Consider the following 15,474-nt stretch of genomic DNA (forward strand, 5'->3'; position numbering starts at 1 on the left):
CGCTTCCTGACTCTAGATGCATATAAGTCCTGGATCGAGGGCAGCTTCACACCAATAATCCTTTCCGCAGCCTTGACTGTTCTTTGGAGTATATTCTTGTCCTGTTTGGTAGCTGATCCAAACCAGACAGTGATGGATGAACAGAGAACAGACTGGATTATTCCTGAATAGAATTGAATCAGCAGCTCCTAAGGCAGGCTGTACTTCCTGAGTTGACGTAGGAAACACAACCTCTGCCGAGCCTTTTTAACAAGAGTGTCCGCGTTGGGCGCCCACTTCAGGTCCTGGGAGATTGAGACACCCAGAAACCTGAAGGTCTCCACAGCGGACACAATACTGTTGAGTATAGTGAGTTGGGGGGGGGGGGGGGAGTATTGGGGGGCTCCTCCTGAAGTCCACTGTTATCTCCACAGCCATGAGCGTATTTAGCTCCAGATTGTTCTGACCACACCAGAGGGCCAGCCGTTCTACCATCCGTCTGTATGCAGACTCATCACCGTCTGGGATAAGGCCAATGACAGTTGTGTCGTCTGCAAACTTCAGGAGTTTAACAGATGGATCCTGTGAGGTGCAGTCATTAGTGTAAAGGGAGAAGAGCAGTGGGGAGAGCACACATCCCTGGGGGGCACCGGTACTGATTGTCCGGGTGCTAGAAATGATGCTCCCCAGCCTCACTTGCTGCACCCTGTCAGTCAGGAAGCTTGTGATCCACTGACAGATGGCGGGGGAGACAGTGAGCTGGATGAGTTTGGAGTGGAGGATTTCTGGGACGATAGTGTTGAATGCCGAGCTGAAGTCAACAAACAGGACCTTCGCAGAAGTTCCTGGGGTATTCGAGGTATTGTAGTATGTAATGCAGTCCCATGTTGAGTGCATCATCCACTGACCTATTTGTCCGATAAGCAAACTGCAGGGGGTCCAGCAGGGGGCCTGTGATGTCCTTCAGGTGAGCCAACACTCGTCTCTCAAAGGACTTCATGACCACAGATGTCAAGACAACAGGTCTGTAGTCATTTAGTCCCTTGATAGTGGGTTTCTTAGGGACTGGAATGATAATGGAGCACTTGAAGCAATGAGTCAATCCTAGAGATTCTGTAAGTATATTAAAAGCAAAGGGTAAATAGGAAGAAATAGGTCCTGTTTTGAATCAGTATGTCTGTTTACTATGGAAAATGGGCAATATCTTAAGTGTGCAAACACGAGGAAATCTGCAGATGCTGGAATTTCAAGCAACACACATAAAAGTTGCTGGTGAATGCAGCAGGCCAGGCAGCATCTCTATGAAGAGGTACAGTCGACATTTCGGGCCGAGACCCTTCGTCAGGACTAACTGAAAGAAGAGATAGTAAGAGATTTGAAAGTGGGAGGGGGAGGGGGAGATCCAAAATGATAGGAGAAGACAGGAAGGGGAGGGATGGAGCCAAGAGCTGGACAGGTGATTGGCAAAAGGGACATGAGAGGATCATGGGACAGGAGGCCTAGGGAGAAAGAAAGGGAGAGGGGGGAAGCCCAGAGGATGGGCATGGAATATAGTGAGAGAGACAGAGGGAGAAAATTATCTTAAGTGAGTACTTCTGCTCTGCATTTACCATGAAGGCATTTATGGAAGCTAAGGAATTCAAGGAAAGAAATAGTGATGTCCTGAAACAGAGGTGCTGGTTGTCTTGAAGAGCATACGTATGGATTCATCTACCCAGGTGTATTTATGCATCATATAGTTGCATACCAGGTCATTACGGGAAACAAGGAAATTGCTGGGCCATGGTACAGGTTTTTATGTTTTTTTAACCAGGGATGAGCTATTGAAAAACTGTTGGGTAGCTAATGTGCCTTTAAGAAGGGTGCAAGGAAATGCCAGGGAAATGCAGGCCACTGAATTTAACATCGGTGGTGGAGATTCTAGGACACAGGATCTATCTGTGTTTGGAAAAGCTAGTACTGATTAGGAATAATCAGCATGCCTCTGGTCTAATTTTGGTAAAGTGATCTATTACTGCTACAAGTAGTGAGGTAACAAACCTGCCTTGCATACCATTGGGTGGAAGCCTGAAAGCACACAACACCAGGCTCACGCAGAGATTCTATCCCACTGTTATAAGACACTTCAATTCATCATCGAGGTAGTACAAGGTAAATAATAACAGAATACACATTAAGGTTTTACAGTTACCGAGAAAGAGCAGGTGGACAATAAGGTGCAAGGTCACAGCAAGGTAGATTAGGAGGTGAAGAGACCATGTTATTGTACTCAGGAACTGTTCGATAGTCTTATTACAGTGGGATAGAATCTGTGCTTGAGCCTGGTGGTGTGTGCTTTCAGGCTTTTATATCTTCCACCCAATGGGATGGGAGAGAAGAGAGAAAGTCCAGGATGGGTGAAGTCATTGATTATGCTGGCTGCATTACCAAGGCAGAGAGAAGTACAGACAGAGTCTGTGGAGCAGAAACTGGTTGAACTGGATGCTGAACTGTATCCATAACTCTGTAGTTTCCTGCAGTCTCAGGAAAAGTAATTGCCAAACAGTCAAAGAGGTGACCAAGGGCAATTGCCTGCAAGAACTTTGGTAAGAATTTGGACAAGGTCCCACATGGTAGACTAGTCCGAAAAGTGATATCACATAGGATCCAGGATGAGCTAGGCAACTGGATACAAAACTGATTTGGTGGGAAGATTCAAAGGGTAATAGTTTTTCCAGATCGGTAGCTTGTGACCAGTGGTGTGCTCTAGGGATTAGTGCTGGGTTCTCTGTTGTTTGTCATGTTTGGACACATAACATTTGGATGAGAGTGTAGGTGCACAATAAATAAGTTTTGAGGATGATACCAACCATAATGGTGGTATTGTGGACAATGAAGAAGGTTGTCTAAGGTTATAACAGCATTTAGAGCAACTGGGAAACTGGGCAAAAGAACGAAAATTGGAATTTATCTTTGAGGAATGCAAAATGGTGCACATCAGTAAGCTAAACCAGGGCACGTCATACACAGTGAATGACAAGCAGTCGGGAAGTGTTGGGATATCGTAAGACCATGAGGTACAATAATACAACTCCCAGAACCTGGAAATACTGTTACAAAGTGGCAAAGCCATCACCACTCTAGGAGTTGGAACGTCATGTTACAACTGTATCTGATACTGGTGAGATCAGACCTGGAATATTGTGTGCAGTGCTGGCTGCCATACCAAGAATGTGAAACTTTCTGTGTCTGGAGGCCTTGAGTTACAAATTGAGGCTGAAGAGGCTGGGATGTTTCCTCCAAAGGCAAGGTGGCTCAGAGGTGACCTTATGGAGGTTCATAAAATGACAAGGTGTTTGGTCACAATCTTTCCCCCTCCCCAGTGTAGGGAGTTTAAGGTAAGTGGAGAAAGGTTTTAAGGGGATTTGAGGGTTAAGATTTTCCATGGCATACGGAAAGATACAATTATGTTCAAAAGACATTTGGACATGTACATGGGTAGGAATGGCTGCAATACAGATGAAATGCAGAAAAATTAGTGCCTGCTCAAAAGGCCCCTAGTCAGCACTAATGATTTGGGCAGAAGGGCTTGTTTCCATCTATAAAAATCTATGACTATAAATCAAGTATAATTAAGCATGCCTGATTTCTAATTCTTCAGGAGCTGATGAAGGTTATTGATCTGAGCTATTAGCTCTCACACTTGGACTCACTGACTGTTGTATTGAGTATTTTATAGTAATTTGTTTTTTTATATAACATGACTGCCAAAATGGATATAGGAGCACACTGAAGAAATATTAGTGATTTGTTAGTCAACTTACTGGGGAATTAAGGCTTTATTTCAAGACCCAAAATGAAACATTTAACCATGTTTGATACTGAAATTACAATTTCTACATATAAGCATTCAATTAAGCAACAAGTATATATTGAAAATTCTTTATTAATTACCAGCCATAGCTACCAAAAGTCCAAGAATTTCCCGAAATTTGAAGGTACAAATCTTGGACAATTTTGGCAATCATTTATTAAGTTAACTAAAGGAATAATTTAGAAATGCACTTCCTCACCAGATCAATAAGGCTTTCTTGGATTCTACTCAGCGTGGTTCGTAGCCTGCTGCTGATTAATCCTAGTCCTGTAGACTCATACTGAAAGCAAATAATAAAACCTGCAGGTCAGTTCTCAATCAATGGAGTAATTTATTTACGTACTATTATCTAATCTAACAATAAGAGTGAATACAATCTAATCTTTGTTCAAAAATATAAAGAATTATCAGTTTCTATCTTATACTAATTCTAAAATGTAAATCAAAAGGAATGTCAAAGCAGTACATTATTTATATTCTTCAAATACAGATTGAAGCATTCAGGTCCACCATTTTGTGGCCTGACAACCCCCCACCTTTTGAATCTGGTACCATTAGTGTACAGAGCGACCACTAAGGAAACAGTATTAGTATTTTGTATTAGCAAGTACAATTTATGGATTTAGTGCATAAAAAAAGCAGTTATGTTGACTGATCAGATAGTTGAGGAGGGTGAAAGGGGTGGAGTCAAGGGAAAGTAGTACACCAAGTTGCTGCAACTTAAAACATAAAAACGTTAAAGAAAGTGGAAGTCTAAAAAAATATAAATTGCCATAAACACTTAGATCAGGGTAGAATCAAAAAGTTTCAGGTACTGATCAAAGCTGTTCGATATGAAACCTTAACTTCTTTCCTTTCAGTTTTTACTTCAAGTTTCTGTCAGTCAGTCAGTGTGTGCCGCCCTGAATCCGGGGTTGGCAGCTATGCACCTCCATCTTTTTTAATCTTGCGCTCTTTTTCTGGCCTCAGCATAACTCAACCCAGTCCATTGCCTCACATTATTGTACCAAGTGGTTCGCTGCCAAGTTTCTGTAACTTTGGTCTTATTTATTTAGAGATACAGCGCAGAATAGGCCTTTCCGGTATTTCGAGCCAGATTGCTCCAAAACACCCCTAAGAACCCTAACCTAATCACAGGGCAATTTACAATGATCAACTAACCTACTTGGTATGCCTTTGGACTGTGGAAGGAAACCGGAAGACCCAGAGGAAACCTACACATTCCATGGGGAAGACGTACAGACTCCATTATAGGGGCACGGCAATTGAACCCCAAACTCTGACGTCCTGAGTTGTAATGGCGTCACGCTTACCACTATGCTACCGTGGTGCCCAAGCTTGAATCTAGACTTTCCATCTAGACTTTAGCTCGAAAGCCCAGATGGAAAGTTTATTGCAGCTGAAATCAATGATACTTTATTTGAAAAATATAATCTAAAATATTCTCTATTGTAAACTGCAATAAATATAGATTTCAATATCATAGCAATATCTTATTACAGTATTTGTGAACTTACCATGTCTTCCCGCCCAAAGAAAGTATACACTGCATACAGGTAATAATCAAATAGTTGTGACATACAGTGGATCACATCAAAGGCAATTGGCTTCAATATATTCATCATCTGCATGTATTTTCCTAGAAATGAAAGCAAGAAACACAAACAGTAATGACACTAAGTTCAGCTTGCTTTGCTAATTCTCACTCCTATTGACAAAGTAATAGTTACACATTTGTGACAAGATTACAAAAAGGAGGAAGATTTTCTAGAATTATTTCAGGAATGAAGGATTACAGATCACGTAGAGAAACTAGAAGGAATTTTTCTTCTTAGATCAAAGGCTGGATTGACATTTGTCGTGGATAGTTAAAATAAGTTTAAATAGTGAAAACAAAGAGAAGCTATACATTTTCAGCTGTGAAAGGCTCAACATATGAGATCACACAGGTTTACGGTAACCTGAGAAAGAATCCAGAGACAACCTAAATAAGCAAATACCTTACATGCAGCAACTGACTTGGATTTGGAATCACCTCTAGAAATAGTGGTGCAAACAGATTTCAAAAGGAAATAGATATAGTTTTTCAAAAATTCCCAAGGGTTGGGAGAACAGAGTGGGAAAGTTACTGCTAATTGGATTGCCTTTTAAAACAGCCAAAGAAAATTTGACACCTCCAGCACTGTACTAATCCAGGATACCGACTGTAGAAACCTACCATGGGCATTAGTTTCACAGATATTACAAATACAAGAAATTCTGCAGATATTAGAAATCCAAAGCAACACACATAAGATGCTGGAGGAACTCAGCAAGTCAGGCAGCATGCAAGGAAATGAACAAACAGTCGATATTTTGGGCTGTGAGACCCTTCTTCAAGATTATTATTCACAAATATTATGTCAACGTTAATCAATAAAATTCCAAATTAGTTTATTTTGCGAGTTGGTTTGGATCAGTTGACATCAAATGGCTCCTAGTTCAAACTCCAAGTCAGAAAAGATCATAAACACAAGAGATTCAGCAGATGCTGGAAATCTTGAGAAACACACACAAAATGGAGGAGGAACTCAGCATGTCAGGCAGCATCAATGAAGCGAAATAAACAGTCACTTCAACAGGACTGACAAGGAAAGGGGCTGAATCCAGAATAGGAAGGGGAATGGGAGGAGGAAGACAACTATAAGCTGGCAGGTGAAACCAGGAAAAGAGGAAGGCAAATTGATGGGGGGGGGGAAGGTGGGGGAATGAAGTAAGAAGATGGAAGGTAATAGGTGGAAGAGGTAAAGGGCTGAAGGAGGACAAATCTTGTAGGAGAGGAGAGTGGACTATGGAAGAAAGGGAAGGAGGAGTGGCACCAGAGGGAGGTAACGGAGAGGTGAGAAGGGGTGAGGTGAAACCAGAATATGGAATGGGGGAAAAGAGAAAGGGACATAAGTTACCAGAAGCTACAAAAATTGACGTTCAAGCCATCAGGCTGACGGTATATGAGGTGTTGCATTTCAAAACTGAGCGGTGCCTCATCGTGGCAGTAGAGGTGGCCGTAGACTGACATCTCAAAATGGAAATGGGAAGTCGCATTGAAATAGGTGGCCATCAAAAAATCCCACCTTTTATGGCAGACAGAGTGAAGGTGCTCTCAAATTGTGCTGGGTTTCACTGATGTAGAGGAGGTAGTACAGTAGCTGGGAGCAACAGATGCAGTTGAGTGCGGCTGATGCTGGACTCATAGATGAAATGCTGCTTCACCTAGAAGGGCTGTTTGGGGGCACAGAATGGCGGTGAGGGAGAAGTTGGGAGTAGGTGCAGCACTTGTCCTACTTGTAGGAGAGAGATCAGTGGGGAGGGACAAGTTGACAAGGGAGTCATTTAGAGGCTGACCCTTACAGAAAGCAGAAAGTGCAGGAAAGAAGCAGCACCAATGCTCTTGTTGATATAATGTAGAAAGAACTGTGGAATATTACCAGTGTAAGCTTGGAACATGGGCTGTTCCATATAACCAACTAAAAGGCAGGTATAGTTGGGGCCCATGCCTGCACCTTGTGTTTGGAGAAAGTGGGAGGAGCCAAAGTTGAGGATGAGAAGCAGTTTAGCCAGATGGAAGAGGGTAGTGATGCAGGGAAATTGGTTAGGTCTGTTGTTCAGAAAAAAGCGGATAGCTTTAAGGCAAAGGTTCCCAATCATTTTTATGCATTGGACCCCTACCATTAACTGAGGAGTCTGAGGACCCCAGGTTGGAAAAATCTGCTTTAAGGCCTTCCTGATGCAGGATAGAATTGGGCATCCATAGTGAAAATGAAGCGATTAAAACCACGGAACTTAAATTGATCAAGAGCACGTGAAATGTCATGGATGTAGGTAGTAAGGAACTAAACCAAGGAGAACAAAATGGAGTTGAGGTATGTGGACACGAGTTCAGTGGGTCTGGAATAGGCAGTAACAGTGGGCCTATCTGGACAGTAAGGTTTATGAATCTTCGGTTGGAGGTAGAAGTGAGCAATGAGGGGTAAGGAAACTATGAGGCTGGTGGCAGTGGATGGGAGTTCCCCAGAGTTGATGGGGATGATGATGGTGCTGGAGACAGTGGCCAGATGCTCCTGAGTGGGGTACTGCTCAAGGAGTAAGTGGAGGTGTCTGAGTGCTGCCACCTGGCCTTAGCAAGGTAGAAACCAGTCTGTTAGACTACAATAGCAACCCCGTCATCTGCAGGTTGGATGGCAAGCTTGTGACTGGTGCAGACAGAGTGGAAGGCAATGCGTTCAGAAGGTGCAAGTTCTGCATAGGAGAAGGAAGTGTTAAAAGTCGAGACGGTTGATGTCTCATTGGCAGTTAAGAGATGGAAAGATCCAGAGTGGATGGAAGATCAGAGTGGGGTGCCGAGAAGAGGAGGGGGGTTGAAGATGGGAGAAGGGGGTCTTCAGTGGGGTGTGGAGAATCTTTGCCAAAGAAGTGGGTTTGGAGACAGAGGCAAGGGAAGAAGAACTCAACATCATAGTGGGTGCAGAACTCAGAGATGCAGCTGTATGTACTCAAAGGTAAGGCCATTGCTGAGAATAAAATGTTCTGTCTCAGAGGAAGGAAGATTGGAAGGGATGGTGAAGATATGGGTAGGAATTAGAGCTGTGGTCGGGGAGGGCAGGGAATTAGAGCGGTCAGAGGAGAGGGCAGGGTTGGGGTGTTTGGGGAAAGTGGGGTGGGAGGAAGATGGGAACTCAGAGGAATGAAGGGATAGGGGAGAGCTTGAGTTCAAGGTTAAAGGGGTGTAGTGGTGGAAGAATCAGGGTTGAAGGCGCGTAGTGGTGGAAGAAAAGCACCAGCGAGTAAGGTCTCAGCCTGGATGTGGGAAGCAGCTGAGGACACGCCAGGAACATGGTCTGGAGGCACAGCTGGATACTTCTGATCTACAATAATGCATGTGCTCTGGTAGTTAGAAAGGAATACTAGCTGAAGAGTAGTAATGCCAGACAATGCCTGGCCAAAGTATTTTGTTCAATGCATGCAAAAGTACAAATTATCTAGTTATTTTTGGCAAGAACACAAAATACTGGGCAGAATAATTGTTACAAATGCCAACACGATCAGCACATTTCCAAATTTATCACAATGCTCCACACAAGTTATGTATGAATAGGGCTGAAATGGACTAACAATTTTGCATTACATGGAAAAACACAACCTCCAGAAATATACGGCAAGATCAAAAGCCAGATCAGTCACGGACTTTTTAAATGTTGGATGCTGGAAGGTTTCAGAAGCCAACTCCTGTCCCTATTACTTATGGTTTTAAGAAATGATTCAGCACCGAAGACAATTAACACTCATTACTGTCAATCTTTCACCAGGCAGGCAGAAATACAGACTAGAAGTGAAAGTGGTATTATGGTAATTAGACAATAATAACAATAATCACGAAAAATGGAAGATCAAATTAAATTTCCAATCATGTGATACAACAGAAACCTAATAATTCAGAGAAGAAGGAAAAAGTTCTATAATTTTTGGTTTAAATCATTGAATCACATGATCTACGTTGCCTTTCTCTTCAGGGAAGAAATGAAATGAGTCTTTGGCAACCGCAGACCACTTCATTGTGATGTGATCAAAGCAGTTTGGCACTGTATTGAACCATAAACCAATGACTCTAGCAGTAAAATTTATCACCTGTGTCCAACATGTGACAGTATTAAACCAATTACCAATCCCAAGAAGCGTTGGAGTACATCTCAGAGGGAAAATAGGATGGGAAAAAAAAGGTACAAGTTAGATCTGGCTAGTAGTAGGGCTAAAAAAAAATCCCAAGAGGTTCTATTGATATATTAGGAGTAAAAGGGTAGATAAAGAGTGAATAGGTCCTCACAAAAGATCAGCAAGGCTGTTGAAGTATGGAGCCACATGATATTTGATGACTATTAGATTTACTGTGGTGAAACTGATGGATGCTAAAATAAGGGAAATGAGTGATGAGTGATGGCCACTAAGTGGCCATTTTATTAGGTACACCTGCACACATGCTTGTTAAATATCTAATCAGCCAATCATGTGGCAACTGCTCAATGCATAAAAACATACAAACATGGTCAAGAAGTTCAGATCAAACATCAAAATGGGGAAGAAATGTGATCTAAGTGGATTTGACATTGGAATTATAACGCGCAGATGTCCAACCTGGTGAGACGAAGGAAGGGCCAGGCCCAGAACCTCCAGGTGTTGCAAACTAATCCCTCTAACATGAAGTCTAACAGGAGGCGGATCAAATGGCCTGCAGCTAACATGACTTCACTATGGAAGCAGTTTGATGAAGACGTTAACCAAATTCTGGAGGCAACGGCGAAGGGAGGGGTTGATAGGAAGTTGCAAGCCACGACAACAATTATTGTCAGTATCGCAGCTGAACGGTTCAGAGAAGAGGAGAAGGAAGGCTCCAAAACATCTTACTCGAAGAACGAAAGAGCATTGAGGATCCACAACATCAGGCAGGAGATGAAAGCGCTAAAGTCCCAATACAAGGAGGCAGGAGAAGAGGAGCGCATTGGCTTGGCCCAGCTGATGTGCATACTACGAAAGAAGATCAGGGTCCTCCGCCGGGCAGAGTGGCATCGGAGGCGGCGTCGTGAAAGGGCCCGAAAACGTGCTGCCTTTATTGCCAACCCCTTCAAGTTCACCAAGGAGTTTCTGGGGGAGAAGCGCAGTGAGAAACTGACCTGTTTGCAGGAAGACATAGACCAACATCTGAAGAAGATATATAATGATCCTGAAAGAGAGCAGGAGTTGGAGAGTGCAACATCCTAATAGACCCACTTGAACCGGATGCGCAGTTCAACATGTCAGAGCTGCAACTAAATGAAGTCAAGAGAGGTCATCTGCAAAGCAAAGGCAAGCTCGGCTCCAGGACCAAGCAACACCTCGTACAAAGTGTACAAGAACTGCCCCAAACTCCTGCTGCATCTGTGGAAGATCCTGAAAACCTTTTGGAGAAGGGGGAAAATCCCAGTGGAGAGTGGCTGAAGGGGTGTGGATCCCGAAGGAGGAAAATGCCACCCAGGTAGATCAGTTTCGCATCATATCCCTGCTGTGTGTCGAGGCGAAGATCTTCTTCAGTGCAGTTTCTAACTGGCTGTGCACCTACCTAGCAAAGAACACCTATATTGATACATCAGTCCAGAAGGGTGGCATTTCAGGGATGCCCGGCTGTCTGGAGCACATCAGTGTGGTAACACAGCTCATCAGGGAGGCCAGAGAGAACAAGGGCAACCTGTCAGTGTCATGGCTCAACCTGGCAAATGCATATGGCTCCAGTCCGCACAAGCTGGTGCAGCTCACACTGACCAAATATCACGTCCCCAGCAGAATCAGAGACCTTATCGCTGATTATTACAGCAACTTCAGGATGAGGATCTCTTCAGGAGCAATTACATCATCCTGGCAGAAGGTGGAGATCGGCATCATCACAGGGTGCCCTATCTCAGTGACACTGTTCTCCCTAGCCATGAACATGCTCACTAAGTCTGCTGAACCAGAGTGCAGAGGACCCAGAATGAATTCCGCTCAACGGCAACCACCTATCGGCATTCATGGATGACCTCACAGTCACCACAGAATCAGTCCCAGCCTGCCGGAGGATTCTGCAAGGGCTCGAAAAGGTGGTGGAGTGGGCCCGGATACGTTTCAAACCTGCCAAATCAAGATCGATGGTGCTGAGGAAAGGGAAGGTGGAGAACAAGTTCCGGTTCAGCATCGCAGGCACAGCCATCCCAACCATCACAGAAAAGCCAGTCAAGAGCTTAGGCAAAGTTTTTGGCAGCTCTTTAAGGGACACGACATCCATTCAGGCAACCTGCACCGAGTTGGATGGCTGGCTGAAATCTGTGGACAAGCCTGGCCTACCTGGGAAGTTTAAAGCCTGGGTCTATCAGCATGGCATTCTTCCCAGAATCCTGTGGCCCCTCCTCATCTATGCAGTTCTGATCTCGACAGTCGAAACCTTAGAGAGGAGGGTTAGCAACCACCTCAGGAGATGGCTGGGGCTGCCAAAGAGCTTGAGCAGCATCGCATTCTATGGACACCACAACAAACTGCAACTGCCGTTCAAATTCTTGGAGGAAGAATTCAAAGTAACAAGAGCCAGAGAAGTGCTACAGTATAGGGACTCAAGTGACCCGAAGGTGGCTAGAGCAGGGATCCAATTAAGTACTGGCAGGGGAAGCTGTTCAGGAGGCAGAGGCGAGGCTGTGTCACAGGAGGCTGGTGGGAGTGGTCACACAAGGCCGAGCTGGGCTAGGATCCTTTCCAACTCCCCAAATGGACACCAGAGGGAAGAAAAGGCGTCGTCTAGTTCAGGAGGAGGTGAGGGCAGTTAGTGGAGGAGATGAGAGCCTGCAAGGCGGTGGGAATGAAGCAACAGGGAGCTTGGACAAGATGGGATATTGCGGTTGAGAAGAAAGTGACCTGAGCTGACCTTTGGAAAGCCGAACCACACCGCATCCAATTTCTCATCCAGTCAGTGTACAATGTGCTTCCAAGCCCATCAAACCTGCACACATGGGGCAAGGCAGAGTCACCTGCGTGCCCACTGTGCTCCAAGTGAGGAACCCTGGAGCACATCCTCAGTGGCTGTGCAAGGGCACTTGGTGAGGGACGGTACAGGTGGAGGCATGATCAGGTCCTGAAGACCATCGCTGAAGCCGTCAGTGCAGGAGTTGAGTGGGTGAAGCGATCCCGACCCTCCAAGTAGACCATTGCCTTTGTCAGAGCTGGGGAGCAGCCAATACCTGCCAAAAGAACATCTGCAGGCATTCTGACCTCTGCAAGGGACTGGCAGCTGTTGGTGGACCTCGAAGGGCAGCTGAAGTTCCCCAACTATATCGCAACCACCACCCTGTGACCAGACATTGTCCTAGTGTCTGAGTCGACTAAGCAAGTGGTGCTGCTGGAGCTGACAGTCCCATGGGAAGATAGCTTGGAGGAGGTCTTTGAAAGGAAGCTCTCCAAGTACACAGGACTGGTCAGCAACTGTCAGCAGGCTGGATGGAGAGTGAGGTGTCTCCTAGTGGAGGTTGGTTGTAGGGGATTCGTAGCCCATTCTTTAGTTAGAGCCTTCAGCATTTTGGGCATCGAGGGAGAGAGGAAGAGGAGAGCCATCCGCAGTACCACCGATGCGGCAGAGAGGGCCTTGAGATGGCTGTGGCTCAAAAGAGGGGAGCCATGGAGTCATAACTAGCTAGCCATCTGGACACAAGCTGGGGTCTGATCAGCCCCGGCTGGGTCACCTGGAGGAGGGTGTATGATGTTGAAAGACCCAAAACACTCGATGATTCCAGGAACATCACTGAAGATGTGTCCAGAAGCATCAATAGATGTATGTACACAGAAACTGTTAATCTCCTTAAATTTTCACATACAACAGTCTCTAGCATTTACAAAGAATGATACAAAAAAAACCCAAAATACACCCAGTGAGCAGCATTTCTGTGGATGAAAATGCCTTGCTAATGAAAAGAGTCAGATGAGAATAGCCAGACTGGTTCAAGCTGACAAGAAGGCAACAGTAACTCAAATAACCACGTGTTACAACAGTGGTATGTAAAAGGACATCTCTGAACACACATATTGAACCTTGAAGTAAATGGAATACAGCAGAAGAACGTGAACATACATACACTCAATGGCCATTTTATTCGGTATTTCCTGTACCAAATAAAGTGTCCCCTGACTGTAGATTTCGAGGGAGCTGGGATTGGTGGGAAGCTACACAAGAAATTACAGAAGCCCGTGCAAAGGTATTTGCTTCATCTTTAGCCACATGTCAAGCTCAAGAACACTGGAGGGTGACAAATGTTGTACCATTATTAAAGGAAAGCAAAGACAGGCCAAGAAGTTACAGGTTGATGAGTCTGATATCAGTGGTGGGTAAGTTACTAGAGGGTCCTCTGAGGGATAGGACAAGGTATAATTAGGGATAGTCAGCATAGCTATGTGCATTAAAAATAGTGTCTGACAACTCCTAGCTTCTCAAAAAGGTAATCGAGAGGATAGATGAAGGTAGGGTAGTGGATGTTGTCTATACAGACTTTCAGAAAAGCCTTTGATGAAGTCCCACATGGTGGACTAGTCAAGAAGTTTAGATTTCATAGGATTTAGGGAGAGACAGCTAATTGGATTCACAATCGGTTTGTCGATAGGAAGCAGAGAAGTGATGGCTGAAGGTTTTTCTCAGACTAGAGGCTTGTGATTGATGGTGTTCCATAGGGGTTGCCGCTTGGACTTTTGCTGTTCTTCATTTATATGAATGGCTTGGATGTACAAGGCATGTAAGCTTTCTGGTGACACTAAAATAGGTGGTATCGTAAAAGGGGTGTTGGTCAGGTGCAGAGGAATGCCGGGGCAGAGGTGGCACAGCCCTGAGGCACCAGGCAAGGTCATTTGTTTCTAAACAATCGGTTTATTGATCATTACAGAATGCATCTCTGGTGCTTCCTGCTCCTCCCCTTCCCCTTTTTCACACCATGATTCCCCTCTCTCTGCCCACTTCCCACTCTCAGTCCACAATAGAAACTCATATCGGAATCAGGTTTATCATCACTGAAATGTGTCATCATTTTGTTGTGCAGCAGCACAGTGCAATACATAAGTTACAGTAGTTGCAAATGTCTTCGGCAATATATATATGCCTCAGACTTTTGCACAGTAATGCAATGAAAACGAATACAAGAGGAAAGTTAGTTTACACAAAAGATAGCGAATATTTTTGAAACGCCATTTTGTCAGGAAAGATTATGAAAAAGCAAGTCCTTTCTTTCTTTAAACAGCATTAATTTCATACTTAGTCACTTTTGTGAGTTAATAATGATTACTTGTTCTGGAAAAATAAAACAGGTACTCAAGGAAACTCAAAAATGGTCTTAGATTATTTGTATTTTGAGTGAGAGTTTGGACTGTAAGAGCCTAAAAACTTCCGTTGTGATAAACCAAAACTTATAAATTCTAGTATTCTTGTGAATAATAATGAGCCACTGTCTTCAATGATTACAAAACAATATAGCACCTATATGCAATCAGTAGCAGTCCAATGATCACTTGGTAAAGCATCATTTGTTCAGTTCAATTGCAGAGTTTCATGAAAAACTGCTTGGAAACCATTTTGTGCAGTAGGCAAATAAAGAGATTTGTTTTAAATAGTGCAGTGTAGATCACTAAATTGTAGCTGTGCATGTGTGGAATGGGAATGGTAGTTCAGCAGTTAGTGCAGTGCTTTACAGCAACAGCGATCAGAAGATTCGGGTTCAGATCCCACTGCTGTCTATAAGAAGTTTGTATGTCCTCCCCGAGACTGCATGGATTTCACTTGGGTGCTCCAGCTGCCTCCCACATTCCAAAAGACATACAGGTTAGAGTTACTATGCTGTGGGCATGCTGTGTTGGTGCCAGAAGCATGGCGACACTTGTAGGCTGCTCCCAGTACGTCTTGGTTGTTGGCACAAATGGCATATTTCACTGTATGCTTCAATGTACATATGACAAATAAAGGCAATCTTTAAAAATCTTCGAGAATATTTGCACATTGACAATATGCATGAATGAGGACAATACAGGAATTCATCCACTCATTAATCTAATTATAAATGTTTTATTCCTTTTAATAAGCA

General features: G+C 44.1%; 1 protein-coding gene across 1 annotated transcript in view; it reads right to left on the reverse strand.

Moving 5' to 3' along the window:
* The window catches only part of vps50 (VPS50 EARP/GARPII complex subunit), a 216,257-nt gene that overhangs the window by 36,930 nt on the left and 163,853 nt on the right, over positions 1 to 15,474 (reverse strand). Inside the window, exons 21-22 of the mRNA XM_072253436.1 lie at positions 5,350 to 5,471; positions 4,032 to 4,112 (exon numbers count right to left, since the gene is read on the reverse strand). Of these exons, the coding sequence (XP_072109537.1) occupies positions 4,032 to 4,112; positions 5,350 to 5,471 (203 nt within the window). The remainder of the gene's footprint in view (positions 1 to 4,031; positions 4,113 to 5,349; positions 5,472 to 15,474) is intronic.

This window comes from Mobula birostris, chromosome 3 (genome assembly GCF_030028105.1).
Source record: "Mobula birostris isolate sMobBir1 chromosome 3, sMobBir1.hap1, whole genome shotgun sequence".
NCBI lineage: Eukaryota > Metazoa > Chordata > Chondrichthyes > Myliobatiformes > Myliobatidae > Mobula > Mobula birostris.